The following is a 22,448-nucleotide window of genomic DNA, read 5'->3' on the forward strand; positions in this document are numbered from 1 at the left end:
GAGAAAATGAAAATAAAAAAAAAAGTAAATAAAAAAATATATATATGGAAATATAATAATATTTGTAAAAAATTATATAATATAATAAATATATATAACAGTAAATTAAGGATTAAATAATACGAGTGGGATAAGAATAAAATATTGGAGCAATGTATAATATACACTAAAAAACATATATATTATATAATTATACATATATGTATGTTAGAAATTAAGAAGAAATATGACTGCATTTATTTAAAAAAAATATTATGTAATAAATATGTAAGCAATATAATATATTATTTGTAAATTGTGTAGTATATATATATTTTTCGTATTATTTTTTTTATTGCAAATTTTATGTATATTTATAAAAGGTTTCTTATAATATTAATTTATTATGCGTATATATATTATTTAAACCCTCTATGCATATATATATTAATAATAATATAATAATGTAGGATCAAAAGTTTGTAAATAATAATTTATAATGGGGTACTACTCCTCATTATATAGGCAATACTTATACCCAAATATTATATATGCCCCCTCTCTTCTTTAAAAAGCCCAATAAAAATATATTGCTTATATATATTATACACGTGTATATATAATAACAATAGGTTGTACCCATTTATTTTTTATACATATATATGCAAACGAGGGAAAATAAATATATAGTAGCGTGAAATAATCAAAGCACAAAATGAATATAAATACATACATAATAATATATAACAATTTTTAAGTGTATGCATCCTATACTTATGTTAAGTTAATAAATTTTAAAATGAATATTTATGAAAAAAAAAAAAAAAAATGCGAACCCATTTTACCACACCATATATTCATATTATCAACATTGTTAATATTTTTCCTTTTTTTTTTTTTTTTTTTAATTTTATTTTATATTATGATAATTTTTCATAAAATTTTGGGGTATTACTATTTTTTTCTATTTCACTACACTCATAAGATATAATATTAAATATAAAATCATAGACCGATGATTCTTTTGATTGTTCATCAAATTATATTATCTCATCCTTTCATTATCTAAATTCGCCTACTTTTGTCCGTAAGCTTGTTTAATTTAAACTATATACTACTTGGTTTATAAAAAATATATTTCTTTTTACTATAAGGGTGAGACTAAGTATGTTGATATGCGTATTATTTATCATATATAAGTACAAACATATTGTAGAAAAATTAATTATGTTATCTAAAAGTGGGAATTGTATACACATACAAAATAATCCAATAAAACAATCTTTATAAAGAATCTATCTACCTTTTCCAAAAACATAATATAATGTGTTAAAGCAGAGTATACAAAATCTAAGGTGTTATCTATTATTATTTGTGTACACTATACTATTCTTAAAATTTTTTTATTTATGATCAAAATGCATGTTTTCTTATATCGAAATGGAATTCCCCATTCCTTCTTCTTTTCCAATTTAAAACATAACTAAGCATGTAACACAAAATTGTGTGATTTTATTTCAAAAGGTTTTCATATTGTTAAAGGTTCGACAGTATAACTATGCATAGGCATAAGTATATACTTTTTAATAATAAAATGAATATTGACAAAAAAATAAAAAATGTGATCATAAAAGGTGTGAAACAGTAAACGGTTTTCTTTACTGCGTGTGCAAGCGAAACGATCGAGATGGCTAGCATCTTTCGAAAATTTTGTACAGCTGGTTGAGGGAAGTTAATTCGATTATATATCCATTGGTTGAAAATATGTTTGGTATTTTCATAGAGTTATTTAACTGAATCATAGGAAAAAAATATTTTTCAAAAACTAAGTTAATATTTTTTGAGACTGGTAAATGTTTATTAACATCTATAACAGTTTCATCACCAAGTATACTATCAAAATTGATGTTATCATTTTGTGCATTTCCTTCTGTTTGTCCATCATTTTTAGAGTTATTTCCTTTTTTTAAATTTTGTAACATCCCTATTTCACGTTCTTTTATCATTTTCAGCTCATCTTGATATGTCCATTCCGTATCAGAAGTTAAAGTAATTTTTGAATAAAAGTTGGCTAGTAAGTAGCATATTCCATTTATGCAATTAATTTCATTTTCATAATCTATTTGACTAGCTAGCCGTAAAAATAATAATGGCAAAAATTCTTGTCCTGGAAAATATTCACCACAACATGATGGGAAAGTAACAATATGACCATCTTCAATTACAAGAGAAAAATAATCAGCATACATTTCTTCATAGGAATAAAATATTTGCTCTAACTCATTACAAACTCGTTCGACATTTTTATTTGCATATTTAGGATTTTCAAAAAAACCAGAATAGGAATTATTTAACCCAACTAATAAAAGATCATATAAAGGAATAGGTGGATCAAATTTGAATGGAGGTATTTTTCCTATCCTATTAAGTATAGATTGATATATAATTTCTTTTATAATTAATGGCATTTTTATCATTAATAATTTTTCTTTATATTGGATTAAACTATGGATATTATCAACTGGTCCAACATATATCGAATTTTTTAAACAATCGGTTAATTCTTTTTTTTCTTTTTCTTCACATATCTTTCTCAACTTTTTAATGCTACTAATTTCATCACATTCACAAGGATATTTTCTATCATAACATATGTTACTAATATGTTTGTCTTGACTGACGTTATATAAAGCTGGTTTTGGTGCTTCCAATTGAAATACTTCATATTCATTATCTTCATATAATTCTATTTCTTTTTTATCTTTATCATTTTTTTTAACAAAATAATTGGTTAATGTTATTTGTTTATAATCTGTTCTTACTCGTTTGGTGTCTATTGTTTTTTTTATTCCGCTTTTTTCATCTATACAATTGATATTATTTGTGTTTTCTTTTTTGATGTCTATTTTTCCAGTACTTAAATCGAACTTAGTTTGCATTAAATTAACAGTAGGGGCATTATAACTTCTCATATTATTTATATTTTTTAAAACGTCTTCGATTTTTTTAGATATCAATGTAGCAATTTCATCTTGATATAAAAAATTAACCTCTTTCTTAGTTGGATGTACATTAATATCAACGATGTCATATTTTAATCGAAGTGCTAAATAAACCCATGGGTAATTTCCTTTCCCTAAAAAATTATTATACTGATTCTCACATGCTCTTTTTAATATATTTGATTCTACTAATCGATCATTTATAAAAAATATATATGAACTTTTTTTTGCAATATAAGAAGGTGCACTTATTAAACCATAACATTTAAAAAAAGTCGGAATCTTTTCATTTACAAATATTGGAATTAATTCTTTTGAAACATTTCTACCATATATTTTTTGTATAATTGTTTTTGTATTACTAAGATATTTTTCATAATTTTTATCTAGCTCTTTTTCTTCATCTAATATTTTTTGTTCATATTCTGTATATCCTTTTTCATTAATTTTTTCACAAAATTTTGGATTCTCTTCTTCATTGTCTACCTCCGAAATAACGTCACTAAAATTTTCTTTGTTTTTATTTTTTATGACATATATTCCTCCCATTCCTCCAATTCCTTTACCTGCATTATACGTACTTAAATCAACGACATTGCTAAGCCATTTTTTACATGTAAAAGTAACATGTGGATAATGTATTGAATATTTTTGTAAAACATCTAAGCATTTATTATATTCATCATTGTGATTTAACGTTTTTAATCGCGTTTTCATATTATAAAACAAATCATCAAATCGAATTATTGTGCCATCTTTTCCTGAACAAGCAGTTGGTTCTTTTTGTGTTGGTTTACCATCTTTATATGAACATGTATAACAAGATAATGATTTTCTTTTTTTTGTTGTAATTGTTAAATAAGAAACATGCGAAATTGAAGCTAATGCTTCTCCTCTAAATCCAAAAGTTTTTATACTTCTTATATCTTTATGGCTACTAATTTTACTTGTTGTAAATCTTTCACAAACTATATATAAATCATCTTTATGTATACCATCTCCATCATCTATTATTTGAACTGACTTTAACCCACCTTTATTTAGTTGTACGCTTATATTCGTTGAGTTGGCATCTAGACTATTTTCAACTAATTCTTTTAATGCATTACATGGCCTAATGATAACTTCTCCTGCTGCTATCCGATTAATATCTTCTTTACAAAGTTTTATTATTCGTCCTTCATTTTCTTCACTATTTATTTTGTTATCTTTTACGTCGCCCATTTTGTGAAACACAGCATCGGAGAATAATAATTCAGCTAGTTATACCAGATGGCTCGCTACTTTTCTACGCACCCAGCCTTATGATGCATATGAACTAGTTAAGAAGATGTAAACTATGTGAAAGATGAAAAAAAAACGGCATTGGAAATTGATGTAATTGTTTGCAATAATTATATGATAAAAGGTGTAGAGAATATATATTATTCCTTTTTTTGAATATTCATATTTCCTTTCATCCGATGCAAAATCAGAAGGTGTGCTTAGACATGAACCTCCTATTTTTATATAATATATTTATGCTTGTGTAATATGTATACTTGTTTAAATGAGAAAACGAAAAGATTTTTTATTTACATATTCATTATTTTGCTTATTTCGCTTGTTTATTTCCAACTTATCATATGCTTCGCAAATTTACACTCATCATGTTCGAAAAAATAATTATTTTTCATCACATTTTCAACGAATAATATCATTCTTTTTTATTCCACACCTGCGCATTAATGTGTATCATATCGCTTTTTCTCTCGCTCCCTATAAATACATGCACTTAAAAAATATATTAAAATTTAAAAAGTGAAAAAAAATGGAAAAAGCGATAAATTTGGTTATAAATAAAAAAAATATAAACATTCAAAAATGTTATTTTTTTTTTATTTTTATATACACATCAAAAAAAATGGGCATACATAATATCCATATATCATGTTAGTATGCATTTTTTTTAGTATGCAAAAATTTGCATAAGAGGTTATTATTATATTTTTTTTAGTATGGAAATTTTCTTAGTTAAATATATTCAATTCGTTTGATTTTATTATTTGTATGTATACATATACTAATTTATGCATTATTAATGTGTAATGATGAATAATACGCTGAGCGTATAAACACATTAAAAGTTAACTATGTAATGTAGTATAAATTTTGAAAACATTTGATTTTTTTTGTTACTTTATACCCAATTCGATTTTTATAAAACTTTCTTCTACGCTTATTTTTTTGTGTATGCAAAAGATTGATATGATTCAATTTTTTGTATAGATAGATATATATATGGATACAATACCTGTGTGTGTTGTCTGTCCTTTGTTATAATAAAATGTGTAGGAAATATATAATTTAAGAAAGCAAAACAGGCATACATATATTTGGTATGGTATTTATTTTATCATAATGTTTTTTTTCGTCTTTTATTCATGCAATAATTTATATTACTATTTTTAATTACACGTTTGAACAAAATAAAAACAAGATAGGCCAATCGGCTCTCTTCAAGGTTGTATTTTTTTTATAATTTTTTTACCAATAATAAATTTATTAAAATTTAATGACATAATAATTAGCCTGTCTGTACAGGTAAAACTAATTTAAATATATGCGAGTCATATATTTTACAATTTGAATTTTATTTTTTTTTAACATTTGGCTATATTGTTCATAAAAAAACTAACTATAGCATGACTTGTTAATAATAATTTGAAGAAAAAAAAAAAACGCCATTGCATAATGACAAGTGCAAAAAGCAAATTCGAAATTACTAGGAACAGATCATGTAATAACATAAAGGAGAATTTAGCATGCTCTTCAAATATTTTAAAGAATTACAAGAATTTGTTAGCAAGTGAAACTAAAGTAAATACAAACCAAAGAAATTATCATAGTGACGTTGAGAAAAGAGAAAATGCAATTAGTTTTGGAAAATATTATAACCCCTATACCCCTGATGATTATATTAGTCGAATAAAATTAAACAATTACAATGAAACAGACATATATGGCATTACAAGGAATAATGAAAAAATTCCAATAAATAAAGTTCAAGAAAATGCTGTACAAGAGGAATTTTCAAATACCATGTTTTATGATAAGATTATGAGAAATCATAAGTCTTATAATACAGCTATTCATAATATTCAAAATAATTTTCAAACTAATAAATTAAAAACAGTTTTAAATTCTATTAAGTTTGAAGATAGTGCTAATATTACTATACCCCCATATATAAAAAAATCACCTTTGTATATTTTATACCCCGAATTGCAGCATCGTGCTTCCAGTGATAATATTGTAAAAGACAAATCAGAGGAAAAGGAAAAAGAACTGGGAGACAAAAATAACCAGAGCGAAAAAACTGGGGGAGATACAACTTCTTTTTCTAAAGACCCTGTGATTGGAATAAAAGAAAAATTACTTTTTGATGTTGAGGAACGAAAAAGTATACATAATTATTTGAAAACAAACTTAAGTAATAATAATATTATTCGAAATAAAATGCTAGATTATTTTGAAGGAGAAAAAAATGGGAACATGATAGAAATTGCAAATCCAAATCAAGTTAACCTAATAAATGTGCATGGAAAAAATAATAATTTTGAAAATGCAATTTTAAATTCGTATAAAAATATTCATGTTTCAAATAATATGAATAATAAAACTGAAAATGAATTAAAGACTTTAAAAATATTAAAAGAGCAAAAAATGCTTATTATAAATAAAAATGAAAAAGGCGAAAATGTTATTATCAACCAAGAGGATATACGTGATAAATTACAACGAAGACGAGTTAACCTGCTCAATGGCATTACTATAAATGGTTTGTCAAACGATGAAAATAAAAGTAGAATAATAAATAGTGATAGAGGTGTGGCTCAAATATCTGTTATCGATACTTCAAACAAAAAAGCGGTATTAAAAACTTTTAAAATTAAAAATAATAAGGAAATAAATGATGAAGACGAAAAAAAAAAAAAAAATATTTTAAAATTTGTAAAAAAAAAAAAAACGGTTAAAGATGTGCAAGTACAAACCAACAAAGATGATTTTGAAAAACAAAATAAAAAAAACGATTCAGACAATGATGATTCAGATGTAGAACGTATTATTGATATTTTTAATAAAAAGGGTTTACTTAAAAAGAACGAAAATAGCAATACGAACAAACTGAAATCTGTTGTAAAAAAGGGAATTATGAATAATTTGGAAAAAGGGCAGGCGTCTAAAGACGGTTCTGCATCTAACGATAAAATTAAAAGCAATCAAAAAATAATATATAATATTTCTTATAAAAATCCTAATGAATCAAGCAATAGTAATACAAGTACAGATGATAGTGGTAAAAATAGTCAAGCATATAGTGAAAATGATTCTGTTAATTTTTCAAATGAAACAGTTCCGAAAAAAGTAGAAGAAAAAAAAATTGACATGGTTCAAAATATAATTAATTATAATAAGTCTCTAAAATTGGGAATACCATATAATGCAATAAATGAAATTCCAAAGTGTGCAAATAAAAGAGCAACGAACAATGTTAATAATAATTTATTTAAAATAATCAACACATCACCATATTTGCAAAAAAATGTTTTACTTAAATATAAGGATTATATGGAAAATAAAGATATAGGAAAAGATCATTACAAGCAAAATGCAGCAACCCTTGTTAATTATTTATTAAAAAATGAAAAGGTCAAACAACCATATGCTTTATCTACTATGACAAAAAAAATTCCCATATTTTTTAAGCCTATAAATAAGTCTGATATTTTGAAAAAAAACATTTTTAACTCACCAAATAGTGATAACAACATTTTAGAAAAAAAAAACATGAACAATGAGCTGGCTAACCATATTAATAGTCCCAACAAAAGTGAAACGATAGAAAAGGACGAAAAAGATGACAAATCTAAAATTATTAACAACCTGTTGTTAAATAAGTTATATATAAATAAGCAAATTAAACTGGAGAACGAAAGAAATTTTAAGAATACTTTCACAAGCTTATTAAAAAATAAAAATTTTATAAAACATAAAATACAAAATAGTTTACACGAAATGAAAGACATACAATATGGTGGATATACCAGTAACGAAAGTAGTGATAGTGATATTAGTAGTTTGTTTAGAATAAATAATTTTGTTAATAAAAAAAGTAGAAACAATGGTAGTACTTCTTCCGATTTTAACTTACCTATAAATAGTTCACAAAAAGAAAACAACTTTTCTGATTCTATAAAAAATAAAAAATCAACTTTTAGTGAACTCCTATCATTGAATAATATAAATAAAAATAAATTAAAAAAAAAACTAATTGAACAATCGGATTATACTTTTTCTTTTGTACATACAGAAGATGGTACTTCGGATGAATCACTTTCAGCTTTAAAAAATGAGAAACAAAGAATGGAAAGACTTAGATCAATTTCTTATAAAAATAGATTAAACAAATTAAGTATATTAAAAAAAAATATTCAACAGTTTAAAGAGAATGCTAAAAATGGGGGTATATCAGAAAAAAAAGAAACATCATCTAAAATTCGACCTTTGTCAAACCATAAAACAAATGAAAAAGAGAAAAGCATATTAACTGATTCGCCTAATGATGAATCCAACAAATTAAAAGAAACTACAGAAGACGAACAGACCGAGTTAATGAAAAACAGTGATAAAGACAAACTTAGAGTAAAAGCTAATTTAAAGTCAATAATAAATAAAGATGAAAAGGAAAAGGAAAAGGAAAAGGGAAAGGAAAAGGAAAAGGGAAAGGAAAAGGAAAAGGGAAAGGAAAAGAAAACGGAGCCATATTTGAGAAGTGCATCCCATGAAAAGGAGAAAATACAAAATTCGGTTGAAAAAGAAAAGGTAAATACAATTAATTATACTGATACAGAAATGGAAATGAAGAAGAAACCCTCGAGGGAATTATCTCTCAAGACGTATAATGGTAAATTTTGTTTGCTTTCATCAAGTTGAGAATTTCTATTTTGTGCGTTTTCATTTGTTTCACCGTTTTCATACCTTTCCAGGGGCATACCTCAAAAAGAAGGCTGGATCAGGGGGCGGAAATTATTTAAAAGTCAAATCAGCAAGTTTAACCAGTGCAAAGGTGGAAGCAAAAAGGGAGCCAAGCGGTGTAGATGAAGATAGCAAGCGTGAGAACATTTGCCAACTTGCGAGCCTAGAACGGATTGACCCGAATAAGTGGGTTCAAAGGATTTTCGGAGATACCTGATTTTTATTTTATCCAATTAATCTGATTGTGCATGATTTAAAAAAGAATATATTATTTCCCAAAGAAATGTTGATATTTTTGTTTAAGATGAAAGATGGTACTCCAAAAAGAGAATAACAAAAGGGAACTACACTTGTGTTTAAAACATTGATATAGTGTACATATATAATGCCGTATATTTTTCTTTAAACAATTTTTTCATATTATTTAATTCATTATTTTTGTTTCAACATAATTGATAAAAAATAATCTTTCTAGTGAGTTTGCTACTTTGAAATTGTATATTTTTTTTTTTTTTTTTTTTCATAATATTTTTTCTCAACATTTTTACCTAACCTATTTTGTCTATACCAAATTTGAAAAATTTAAATAAGCAAGCCATAGAGAGTACTATATGTAAAGGTCATAATTTATAACAAAGAGAAAATTGTTTTTTAAAATGTTTATAAATATGTGTGATAAGCATTTTTTCGATTATTGTTCATATTGGAGAAAATGATAGTAGGCCTACACAAAATTTTTCAAATAATAAAAATGCAAAATAAAAAAATACGTAAACAAAATAAACATAAAATTGGTGCTATATAATATACGTATTTAACGAGCCTAGTATAAATGGGCATAAAGTTTTGAATAAAACATAAGGGTATATTTTTTTACATTTTAGTATACGCACAAAAAATAAAATAAAAATAATATGAAAAAAAAATGAAAAAATAAAATATTTTTTATAAAATTTATTAAGGATGGTAAATACAATTTGTTTTTTTACTTTTATTATTTTTTTATTTCTAATTTTTTAATGTACCTTTTGCGAATAAAAAAGGGAAAATAAATTAGCGGGTACATATTTATTTTATGCATATTTATTTTCTCGATTTTTATGTTTTTTTTTTTTTTTTTTGTTTACAAAAGTATGATACATTTTGTTTTACTTATAAGCCGTCAAGGCAAAACGAGACTTGCAAAATGGTACATGCCCTTATCTCAAAAAGAAAAGGCGAAAATAATCCGAGAAACTTCTCAAATTACATTAAACAGAACCCCAAAGTTATGTAATTTTGTGGAATGGAAGGAATACAAGCTCGTATTCAAAAGGTTTGCAATCATGCTTACACTTGTACATGCATTTATGCACATTTATCTGATTTACATACATTTATATATATGCTCGTACGAACTAAGAATGAATACTTATTTTCCCTCCTGTGCAGATATGCTAGTCTCTTTTTCATTCTTTGCATTGACAAAGGCGACAACGAGTTAATTACCCTCGAAATCATACACCACTATGTTGAAGTGTTAGATAAATATTTTGGAAACGTTTGTGAGTTAGATCTAATTTTTAATTTCCATAAAGCTTATTATTTACTTGATGAAATATTAGTATCTGGAGAATTACAAGAAAGTAGCAAAAAAATTATATTACGTGTTGTAGCAGCACAAGATTCATTGATGGAAGATAATAAAAGTAATAGAAAATTGGGCTCACTAATATAATTTCAAACTACGTATGCATGTATAAGTTCATTTATTTCGTCTATTTATGTTTCCTGTTCTTACAAAAAATGTAATCTTTATACTTATTTACTAAAAATGCCTTTACGGGGTTAGTTTAAACATATCAGATTTTCTTTCTACCTACTCCTTATAACTTTCTTCTTTTGTCTACCTCATCATATGCGTGCGCAATATCTTCTTTGTTTTTTATTACATAAGTATGTAATAATGGCATCCTCGATAGTTTATCTTACCCTGTTTTAATTAATTATTTATTTTTTTTGTGTATAAACCCTACATGTAGGAAAACTAATAAAAAATTCGAATTTTTTCAACACGTTTCGAAAAAATAAACCAGAGCATACATTTAGTCAAGTATAATTACACCCATTGGATGAACCGACCTTAGTCCATCTCTCCACATTCATGCTTCTCTTCCATTTACTTTATTTTTTTTTTAATAAAAAGATATACTAATTCGTTAAAAGTTTTTTTTTTTTAAAACTTTATAATTTGGCTGCATTCAAAATGTGCCACCAACATATAAATTTGTAAAATATAAATCGAAAAAATAAATCAGTAAAATGCAGTAGCAAAATGTAGTACCAAAATGCAGTAGCAAAATGCAGTAGCAAATGCAGCAGAAAAATAAACAACGTAGCGAAACATATGAATGGCAACCCTACACATGCTTACGCATTGGGGTACCGAATAAAACAAAGTAGGGGAGGGGACATGAAAAAGGGCTTCTTTCATCAAATAGAAAGAAATAGCTCAAAAAAAAATCGGGGAGAAATTATATTTTATGTGCCTCCTTTAGTGTACTATCATCATGTTCTTCAACTTGTTCACCATTGGGATTGGTTCCCATTTCATTAGAATTTATTGTATTATCCATATTGGTTCTGTCTGATTGATCTGCCGAATTTGAGGATTCATCAGTTTTTTTTTCATAATGATATGCATATCTAGCTGTCAATAAGAGCAACTCATTCAATTTTGTTAAAAGCGAACGAGGGTCTTCTAAAATTCCAGCAGCTATACATGCATTATCATAAAGCTGTTCAACTAATAATTTTGCAACTTGATTATTTGTATTTTTTAAATGATATATAGATGTAATAATAGTATGGGTAGGATTTATTTCTAATGTAGCTGGTAAATTTTGCAACATATTTTCATGCATATCTGAATTTTTCATAGTAGCTTTCATAACCTTACGTAATGTCGGGGAAAGAAAACCTGTAACGACAGCAGGAGAGGAACATAAACGTTCTGAAAATTTTACATCTGAACACTTGGGACCTAAAATTTGTTTAATATATTTTTCTAATTCAATTTTCTGATCTTGAGTAAACACAATTTTATTACTACCACCAGAGGTGTTATTATTTTCACCACTATTATTATCATTAGTCATATTTCCATTTTCGTTATTCAAAATGATTTCATCAAGGTCTTCCTTTTGAGAAGAATCGATAGAAACAAATTTTGAATCGTTGTAGGATTGTAAATTCATAAGAACGAATTCATCAATTTCTTCAAACAATAATAATACATCTACTTGTTTATTTTTAAATGATTCCATATATGGTGATGATAAAGCTATATTTATATCATTAGCAGAAAAGTAATAGATATTCTTTTGGGTATCTTTAAAATTCTTTACATATTCATTAAGAGAAATATATTTTTTTTGATTTACAGAATAAAATCTTAATAAATTCATCATAACATTTTTATACATATTTTTTGTTGAATCTTCTAATACTCCTTCTTTTAAATTATAACTAAAATTTTTATAAAACTTTAAATACTTATCTTCATCAATACTAGCTTCCTTTTCTAATGTTTTTAAAATTTTTGTAACAACAATACGTGATAGCTTACTCATCAATGTACTATCTTGCATTGACTCTCGACTTATATTCAGTGGCATGTCTTCACAATCTATTACTCCCTTTACAAAATGTAGCCATTTTGGGATAATATTATCAGCGCATTTTTTTACTAACACCTTTTTACAGTATAGTGATACATCTATATCATAATTTTGTTGAAAAAGTCGTGATGGTGCTTCTTCAGGAATATAAAAAACACTCTTTATTGACATTGGTGCATCTGTTTTGTATAATAGTTTATATAAATAACTTTTATTATCATCATTGTAGCTTTTATTTTTATTTAAAAAATTAAAAAACTTCTTGTGTTCTTCTTCTGATACTTCATCTTTGCACCAAAGTGGTTTCTGGCTATTTATCAGGATTTCCTCTACCTCTTCACTCTTTTCTGGTTCGCTAGTTTTATTAACTTCACCAGCCTCGTTAGCGTCGCTAGCTTGCTTGGGCTCGCTGGACACCTGCTTCTTATTCAAGATGTACACAGGGAAGTTAATGAAGGAAGAGAATTTTTCTACAATAGTTTGAACCTTATTTATATTCGAAAAATCGGAACAAGCTTCTTTGAGATGGCAAACAATTTTTGTCCCCCTCTCTATACTATTATCTTCCGTTAAAGTGAATGTACCATTACCATCGGATTTCCAATGATATCCTACCGAACCATCTTCATGTGATTTAGTAAATACTTCTACAAAATCAGAGACAACAAATGTAGAATAGAACCCAACACCAAATTGTCCAATAATATCAGATGCTTGTGAATTTTTATTTAATTCCCCTTTTTCTTTTAAAGCATTAATAAAATGTTGAGACCCACTTTTTGCAATAGTTCCTAAATTTTCTATGACTTCTGTTTTATTCATACCTATTCCATTATCTTCAATTATAAATAATTTATCTTTATCATTTGTAGAAACTTTAATATAAAATGGTTGTTCTTTATCTTCTATGGTATCACCTTCTGTTTTATTATTTGAATCTACATCTTTTATAGATGCAGTTTGTGTGAATCGAAGTTTTTCAATAGCATCAGAAGAATTACTTATAAGTTCTCTTATAAAAACTTCTTTATCTGTATATAAAGAATGAGCAACAATTTGTAGCAATTTTTTTGTCTCTGCTTTAAATTCATAATTTTCAGATGTACTAAATAATCGATTTGTTTCCAAATTATATTGATTCTTTTTTTTTACATCCCATGAATTCTTATTAAGAACACATTTTGTATTTATACATCTAGCCAATTGAGATGTTCTAAATTTATTTCTTCCATGATTTTCTAAAACTGATGACCCTTTAATTAATTGTAAAGATGCCCTTGACAATTTTGACAAACTCATTTTATTTTCAAAAAAAAAAAAAAAGTTAAATAATAATTCGTTCAGATTTACACAGTCTTATAAATATAGTGAACTCAAACTATTTTCAAATATTCTATATACAAACTTTTATATCAGTTTTGGAAAATATCTCCCACAATATATACATAAAAATTTTTCTCAATTTGTGCTACTTTTTTAAAAAAGAGAAATATCATAAATAATCAAAAAATAAAAAAATAAATTTATGTATAAATAAATTACAAATAATTATATATTATATTTTATACATTTTTTAAGGCAACTATTTTCGAATGTTAATCCCCAAAAATGTTTAAATTCCCAACTTTCAAAAAGCTATATAAAACAATTTGGTTTTTATATTTATTAACAAAAATAAAAAAAAAATATCAATGCTTTTCTCTTTATATCAAGTATAACATTTTCATTCCTTATTTGTAAAACATTTTTGTATTTTTTTTTTTTTTTTTTTTTTTTTAAGAATGTATATGGGTGTTATTAGTATGGATACAGTCCCTTAATTGTAGGCAAAAATAAATGATGTCGATTTTTTTTTTTTTTTTTTTTTTGTATTGTATATTATATGATCATAAAATAAATTGTTCATATTATTATGTTGTATTTTCGAAAAATAAAAAAATAAATAACATTAGAATTGTCATACTTATTTGTATGTGTTTATTTTAGCACATTTATAAATTGTGCATTTTAATCATAAAAAAAATGGATATCTTATTTTTTATCAACCTATTTAATGCCACCATTTTTATTCTTGCATTGTTCAAGTTCTGCTTAAAAAATGGGGTGACAATAAAAATGGGATGGCAATAAAAATGGAATGAAAATAAAAATGGAATGAAAATAAAAATTGCAAACTGGCAAACTGGCAGAATGGGGAATAAAATTTAGGTGAAATATGTATATAGTCTCACACCCTTCTCATTTATTCCTTTTTTTCAAACCAAAAAAATGTTCTTTAAAAGTTGTATAGGTTATATTTTAATGAGACCATATTTGCATGACCATGTTCATACAGTTTTGGTACCTTAAAAGGGTATAATAATAAAATGTAATAATTAAATATTTTCCCTTTAAAAAGGTATATATATGCCTAATGTACTATTGTATGTTTCTTATTGTTTGACTAAAAGCAATGTATACCTATCCTTATACATGTATAAAACATACGATCACTTACTATGGTGTGTCATATTGACTTCCTCACATTCTCAATAAAATTAAAAAAAAAAAATAGCTATTTTAAAAATTGTTAAAAAAAAATATTTTTTTTTATTGTCCTTAAGTTATATACTGGGTATATATGTGTGCAAGCATAGAATTAAAAAACAACAGGCACATAGATATTTTCAAAAAAAAAATAAAACTAATATAAAATGAAACTAAAAAATTAAGAGAATTTAAAAATGATATCTTATTTATTTGATTTTCACAATTATTTTGCTAATTTTGTGCATTTCTTTTACTTTTTTATTCCCATTTTATTTTGCCCTCTTTTACATTTCATTATTTTTTTTTGTACGCACAAGTATATGCCCGGTTCACTAAATTATCCAACGGTATGCTAGCATTATTACTGCGTGTAGGGAAAAAAAAAAAAATAAAATAAATAAATAAAAACATTTTTAAATACAAATAAGTAGAAAATATTTGTATTAAATGAAATTTTTATTAGCAAATCGAAATTTTAATTTTTTTGAAGGGAATTATAAGATAGTATTCATGTTCGTTTTCCATTTTGTATATATACGCCTGCACAAAAGTATGCATAGCTAGCCAATAAAATAAAAAAAAAAAAAAAAAAAAAAGTAAATACCATACTTGCAAGACTAAAGTAAAACAAGTGAAATATATGACTAGTAAACATCAATTTGTAGAGAAATAAAGATGGTACATGATTATGTAAGAATAAATAAAATTGAGTTGGAACATGGGTTATGTGTTGAAGAATACTATTCAAAAAGATCAGGATTAAGAATAATATTAAACAAGATTAATAGCCCCAAAATATATGGATATTTTACTTTATTAACGGAAGCAGAAAATGATGAAGGATTACCACATACTTTAGAGCATTTAATTTTTTTAGGAAGTAACAAATATCCATATAAAGGTTTGTTGGATGCTTTAGCATATAAGTGTTTATCCGAAGGAACAAATGCATGGACTAGTATTGATCATACATGTTATACAATTGAAACGGTAGGAATTGAAGGGTTCAGTAATATTTTACCAATATATTTAGATTTTATTTTAAACCCAACATTAGAAGATAATATGTTTTTATCAGAGGTTCATCATTTTTCGGAAGGAGGGCATAATGGTGTTGTATATTCAGAAATGAAATCTATCGAAAACGATTGTGACAATATTGCTGAAAGAGCATTATTAAATAATTTATATCCAAATAAAAAAAGTGGATATAGATTTGAAACTGGTGGGACTTTAGAAGGATTGAGAAAAACTAATAATAATCGAGTTAAAGAATATTTTAAAAAATTTTATAAATTTAATAATTTTGGAGCTATTATTTTTGGAAATTTTGATAATGATCAAATTTTAAATATAATTTATGAATTTGAAACATATCATTTAAATTTACATCCTGAACAAGCAAGGCAAAATGATGATTCGTTAAGTCGAGAAAAAAGAATATCTGACGAAATGAATGTTACTAAAATAAATGATATAGATATGTTTCTTCAAGATATTCAAAATATAAATAGACCATGGAACAAAAAAGAAAATATAGAAAAACGAAATGAATCACATGTTGTAAAAAAGTATTATCCATGTAATAATCTAAACAATGGTCAAATCAGTTTAGCCTGGAGAGGATGTGTATGGAATGATTTTAAAACGAAGCTAGCTCTTACATTGATTGGTAATTATTTAACAGAATTAACTACTTCCCCTATTAGTAAAAAGTTACTAGAGGATAAAGAAAATACCTTTTGTAGTAGTATTGATTTTTCAGTTGAAGATTTAAAAGAAAATTATTTTGTAATTGATATTTATGATGTTGTTCATAAGTTTAAAGAACCCAAGATTGATCAAAAAAGAGAAAGTAATGAGGTAGAAGAAAAAAAAGAATGTAATGAAAGTAGTTCGAAAATGGAAGTAGTAGGAGAAATAACCAGAGAGTGTATTCGAGAAGTATTTGATAATCCATTGAATATGGAAAGATTGAAAAATATAATAGTTCGATCATATTTACAACATTTAAAAGATTTAGAAACGATTCCACAATATTTATTAATAGAATTAATTATAAAATATTTTATTTATGGCAAAAGTGTAACTGATTTAGAGAACTCATTAAATTTGAAAAATATATATTTAACATTGTTGGAAGAAAAGGAAATGTATTGGAAAAATTTGATTGAAGTTTATTTTTTAAATAATCCATACGTAGAAGTAAGATGCTACCCTAGTTACAAAAGAGCAAAAGAAATCGAACGTTTCGAAAGAGACTTAATAAAGAAAGAACATGAAAAATATGGAATTGATAAATTAAATGAAATGGTAAAACAAATTAACGAAATCAAAGATGGAATAAAAAAAAAGCCACCTCAAGATGCTTTAAATATTGTCGATTTTTCAAAGGCAAAAAATGTAGTAATAGATGGAATCACTGTGTTCCGAAATTTTGAATCCGTTGAAAAAAATGAAAAAAACCAAGATGTAAAAAATTTTGAAACTTTAAAAGGTGAACTTTTAAATAAAATCGATGAAGACATGAAAAAAGTTATATTTCCTGTACAGTTAAGTCAAATAGAATCCAATTTTGTTTCTTTAAATTTGTTAATCAATTGTAACAATATTGATGATGAATTAAAAAGATATTTACCTTTGTTTAGCTATTTAATTTTTGAAACAGATGTAGAAATAAATAATACAAATGTAAAATGTGAAAATTTTCTAGAGGAACTAATAAAATATAGTATTAGTTATGATTGTAATTATAGCTTAGGAGGGAACGCTAAAACGTTTCGATCGGGATGTCTAGGAAATTTATTAGGTATTCAAATTGTTGGGTTAGTAGAAAATTATGAAAAATTATTTGATCTTCTATTTTTATCAGTATTTAAAATAAACTTAACATTGGAAAGACTAGAGGTTATACTAAAATCAGAGTATCAAAATTTATTACAAAAAAAAACACAACCTAAAACTTTAATTTTAAATTTAGAATATGTTTTAAGATATGTGCAAAATAGTAATGCTGGTATTGTTTCGATAGGACAACAAGAATTGATTTTACAAAAAATTAAAGATAAAACTAATTTACAAGATCTATTATCAAAATTGAATACGTTGAAAAATCAATTATTTAAATTATCTAATTTTGTATTAACTATAGATGCAAATTTTTTTAAAATTAATCAAATTTTTTCATGGTATAACAAGTGGTTCACCAATTCAGACAAAACGAATTGTCATGTAAAATCGCCATATATCGACATTTTTGATGCTGAAAAAAATCAAGAAAGCTTTGCAAAAAGTTCAAGTTCTAAATATTTGTGTAGCAAAGGGCAAGGTGCTCATTCGTCTGCAAATAAAAGTTGTAGTCATCAACCAGATGGCGATCATCAACCAAATTGTGGCTACGCTGCCGCATCTGGCACATCTACCACATCTGCAAAGAGTCAGCAATACATTTCTATCGGTACGTCTGTTCATAAAAATTTGTTTGAATATTTAAATATCGTATTTGAGAAAGAAAATAAAGATTTTAAAAAAAATGTCGTAAATGATAAAGTATACAATGCAGTCGTTTGTGGGATCAAAAGTACAGATGTGTCGTACTTAAATTTAACAGTAAAAACAGATGCAGGATATAAATCCAACGAATATCCATGCTTATTAATTTTAAGAGAATTTTTTTCAATGACAGAAGGTCCATTATATAATACAATTCGAGGAGGTGGATATGCTTATGAGTGTGCTTTAAATTATAATCCTATATTAGGTGAAATAACATTACGTATTTATAGATCTAGTGATATTATAAACGCTTTGATAGAGGCTTTAAAAATTTTAGAATACTATTGTGAGAATGAAATGAAAGATGATGAATTACATCTAGCTAAAAATAGTGCTTACTATACAATATTTAGTAATCAAGAAGTTGCAGCAGATAGAGCTTCACAAACTGTTTATTTAAGTTTAAAAAATTTAGATTTAAATTTTTATCAGAATTTGTTGGTAGATATTGAATCTGTTACATCTAGCCAACTTTTAAAAGTTTGTAAAAAATATATTAGTAAAATTGTGAACTTTAAAATAGATAAAAATAATGCAATCGATGGATCAACTTTATCAATTATTACATCAACAGAAAAAGTCGAACAAATCAAATCGAGTTTAAAAGAACAAATAAAAATTGGTGTTATTAATAATTTATCAATTTCTCAACTCTTTCATTTATTACAGACTTATGATATAAATTCAGCTGTTCATTTTTTACCAACTACAAATAATTCTATAGATAATGAACTTACTGAAAATACTCAGGATGATGAAAATAAAACAGATGAAGATTATTCAAGTTCGGAAAGTTCATCGCAAGTAAGTCAAGGAAGTTCTTCGCAAGGAAGTTCTTCCCAAGGAAGTCAATCATGTTGTTCTTCTTCCTCCCCATCAGACTTTTCATTCTGTTCCGACGATGATTCTTACCCTGGCCAATCCGATGGATAAACTGTCTTCTCTCCTTCAATTTAAATAGTGCATTATTTATTTATTTATTTGGAAATTTCGACACTTCTTATTTGGGATTGGAACCCATTTAATTCGATTTCATGCCCTCTGTCTTATTCGGCCATTTCACCTCTCGGCTATTATCCTATTATTTATGGTGGTATTTTTTTTTTTTTTTTTTTTGGCTTCCATTTTGGTAGAAACCACAATTTGCTGCATGCTTGTGTGTAACTGTGAACGAACCTAGCCAATAAACATGAAAACAAAATATAAAAAATTAAAAATAAAAAAAATCACATAATTTTTAATTCCGCCCCAAAATGGCAAACCAATTTTTACAAATTTTTTAGCTCGTCAAATGTTAGTATGTTTAAGTTGAAATGCCTTGGTCATATAAAGGCGCAAAAAAAGAACAAAATGCAAATGATGTGAAAAATAAACGAAATAAATAAAATTGGCCATACACAACGATATCTATATGTATAGATAAAAGAAACAATAACAAAGTAAAATGATAAACATTGGGATAGAGACATTTTCTAATTTATTAACTTGGGTAAGCAGTAAATGTTCAAATAAAAATAGTCGAAAAAATTGTGAAAAGAATAGTGAAGAAATATGTGATTCTCAAGATGGAAAACCTATTCAGTCCTTCATGCTATGCTAGTATTGCATCAAGGTCTCGGCAATGACGTATTTCTATATCTACATATTCGTATGGTAGATGTACATTTCTTTTTCTAAGTTTTGAAAATATAGAATCTGCATAAGGATCATATTGTGCAAGTGTTGAATTTTTATTATTACCAAGTTTTAATTTTAAATATGAATACCATTCATTTGTATTAACTTCGTTACCACCTCTATACATAGTTATCCATGCACAATTAATGCGAGCATTTTTTGATCCCATTACATCTGTATATATATCATCTCCTACATGTAACCATTCTTCGGGTCTTATATTTATATTTTGTTTTTTTTTTAATATATTACGTGCAATATTAAATATATCTGCTTTAGGTTTTTCACAATTATAATCCATAGATCTTATAACAAATGAAAAAATTTCATTTAAAAATTTAATCTGATTGACATCTGAATCACCATTAGTTATGGCTCCTAAAATATATCCTCTTTTTTTTAATTCTCTTAAATATTCTAAAGTTCCTGAACTAATAAATAAATGTACATCATTTTTTTTTCTCTGCCATACTTCTTGCATTGCATTTGTAAATTCTTCTTCATTACAATTTGATTGGCTAGCTATATGTTTTAAAGCATCAGTTCTGATTTGTGCTAATATTTGAATACTCGTATTATCCATATATACTTTTTTTTCTAACAATTCTATTAATATTTTTGTCATAGATAATTCATATGTCTTTAAAAAATAATCATATGATTTTTTATAATTTTTTTTCATATATTCATTACACTCTTTATCTGCATAATCAAGTAATGCATTTACATTCCATAAAGTATCATCAAGGTCAAAAGTTATCAACTTTATATTTTTAAAATTTTTATTTTTCCCTTTATCACTTATGTGATAGCATGGGGCGTTGTTATTATCCATGTTGAATTGTAAGACACCAAAAAAAAAGAAAGACACAAAATAAGGAAGCTATATTAAGGCTAGTAACCCTAATATACTTATGAATTATTTATATTATATAATCGTAGTATATTCCGATTATGTATGATTGTTTATATACAATTTACCAAATCATCAGAATGAATTTGCATATTTCTCAGTCCCTATTTTAATGTCTTAACTTTAAAAAGCAAACTTAAATAAAAACTTAATTTAGGAAAAAAAAATTTAAGCTAGCTGTTAAACTGTACATATGTGATTGTGTGTATAATATATCTCAATTTACACAGCAATGGCAAAGACATTAATTATTCCTTTATATGTTATGCATGCATACATACATAATATATATGTTTGCATTTCTTTATTTCTAAAGTACGAATGTAAGAGGAAATGTAGTATTCCCTCTTGCTGTATTTGATTAAAAATATAAAAATTATATTTAAAAAAAAAAAATGTGTTTATTTTATAATTTTGTTGGGTAAATAAATGGTACACGCCTTAAAGAAATGAAAAATATTAAAGAAAAGATATTATCTTTTTATTTAAAAAATGTAAATATTTTTAAATGCAAATAAAATGATAAACCAAAATATTAAATATTATTTATCAAATGAAGAAAAATGACGAAAAATAAATAAAAAAAAAAAGTACATAAATGAGAAAAATATATATAATAATGCCATATATAGCGAAGTATACTATTATTTAATATATGTGGATATATATATTTATATAATCCTAAATAAAAACAAAGCAACTATATAAATATTTATATATCTGAATTCAGCCGGAAAAATTAAATGCTACATACATGCACAACATACCTACGCATAATAATATATATATATGCATGTATATATTTTTTGTAATTTACTGAGAAATATTAAATAATATATTATACTTCATACATTTCAAATATATACGTAGGTATGTTGTGCACACACAAATTCCCACAAAAAATATGGATACTAAAAGTGAATATTTTAAAGGCTAAAAAATGTATATATTTCCCGATGATATAATTATATATTATTTATATTATTGCACTTTATAAAAATTCAAACTTATAATAATTATTTTTTTTACAAAATTTAGCTCATGTATATATACAGCTTAATTAATATAAAGTAAGACTATTTAAAATAAATAATAAATGCGTAATCATACACTTTT

At 25.3% G+C, this 22,448-nt stretch overlaps 6 protein-coding genes across 6 annotated transcripts; 3 read left to right on the forward strand and 3 right to left on the reverse strand.

Annotated features, from left to right (window-relative positions):
- Positions 1-1,670: 1,670 nt before the first annotated feature.
- On the reverse strand, positions 1,671-4,205 carry PCHAS_0914100 (DNA mismatch repair protein MLH, putative; the record flags this gene model as incomplete). The annotated part of the gene is made up of 1 exon (XM_740546.2): positions 1,671-4,205. The coding sequence occupies one exon, from the start codon at positions 4,203-4,205 to the stop codon at positions 1,671-1,673; it is 2,535 nt and encodes an 844-aa protein (XP_745639.2).
- A 1,509-nt stretch (positions 4,206-5,714) lies between these two features.
- Positions 5,715-9,216, forward strand: PCHAS_0914200 (conserved Plasmodium protein, unknown function; the record flags this gene model as incomplete). Its single annotated transcript, XM_016798097.1, has 2 exons — positions 5,715-8,928; positions 9,011-9,216. The coding sequence occupies 2 exons, from the start codon at positions 5,715-5,717 to the stop codon at positions 9,214-9,216; spliced, it is 3,420 nt and encodes a 1,139-aa protein (XP_016655350.1).
- Positions 9,217-10,132: 916 nt separating this feature from the next.
- On the forward strand, positions 10,133-11,097 carry PCHAS_0914300 (AP-1 complex subunit sigma, putative; the record flags this gene model as incomplete). Its single annotated transcript, XM_016798098.1, has 3 exons — positions 10,133-10,314; positions 10,431-10,687; positions 11,021-11,097. 3 exons carry the CDS (start codon positions 10,133-10,135, stop codon positions 11,095-11,097), a joined length of 516 nt encoding a protein of 171 aa, XP_016655351.1.
- Positions 11,098-11,512: 415 nt separating this feature from the next.
- PCHAS_0914400 (heat shock protein 90, putative) lies at positions 11,513-13,957 on the reverse strand (the record flags this gene model as incomplete). The annotated part of the gene is made up of 1 exon (XM_738730.1): positions 11,513-13,957. One exon carries the CDS (start codon positions 13,955-13,957, stop codon positions 11,513-11,515), a length of 2,445 nt encoding a protein of 814 aa, XP_743823.1.
- Positions 13,958-15,862: 1,905 nt separating this feature from the next.
- PCHAS_0914500 (insulinase, putative) lies at positions 15,863-19,675 on the forward strand (the record flags this gene model as incomplete). The annotated part of the gene is made up of 1 exon (XM_016798099.1): positions 15,863-19,675. One exon carries the CDS (start codon positions 15,863-15,865, stop codon positions 19,673-19,675), a length of 3,813 nt encoding a protein of 1,270 aa, XP_016655352.1.
- A 658-nt stretch (positions 19,676-20,333) lies between these two features.
- PCHAS_0914600 (haloacid dehalogenase-like hydrolase, putative) lies at positions 20,334-21,254 on the reverse strand (the record flags this gene model as incomplete). The annotated part of the gene is made up of 1 exon (XM_732952.2): positions 20,334-21,254. One exon carries the CDS (start codon positions 21,252-21,254, stop codon positions 20,334-20,336), a length of 921 nt encoding a protein of 306 aa, XP_738045.2.
- Positions 21,255-22,448: the final 1,194 nt, after the last annotated feature.

Source organism: Plasmodium chabaudi, assembly GCF_900002335.3.
Source record: "Plasmodium chabaudi chabaudi strain AS genome assembly, chromosome: 9".
Lineage (NCBI taxonomy): Eukaryota > Apicomplexa > Aconoidasida > Haemosporida > Plasmodiidae > Plasmodium > Plasmodium chabaudi.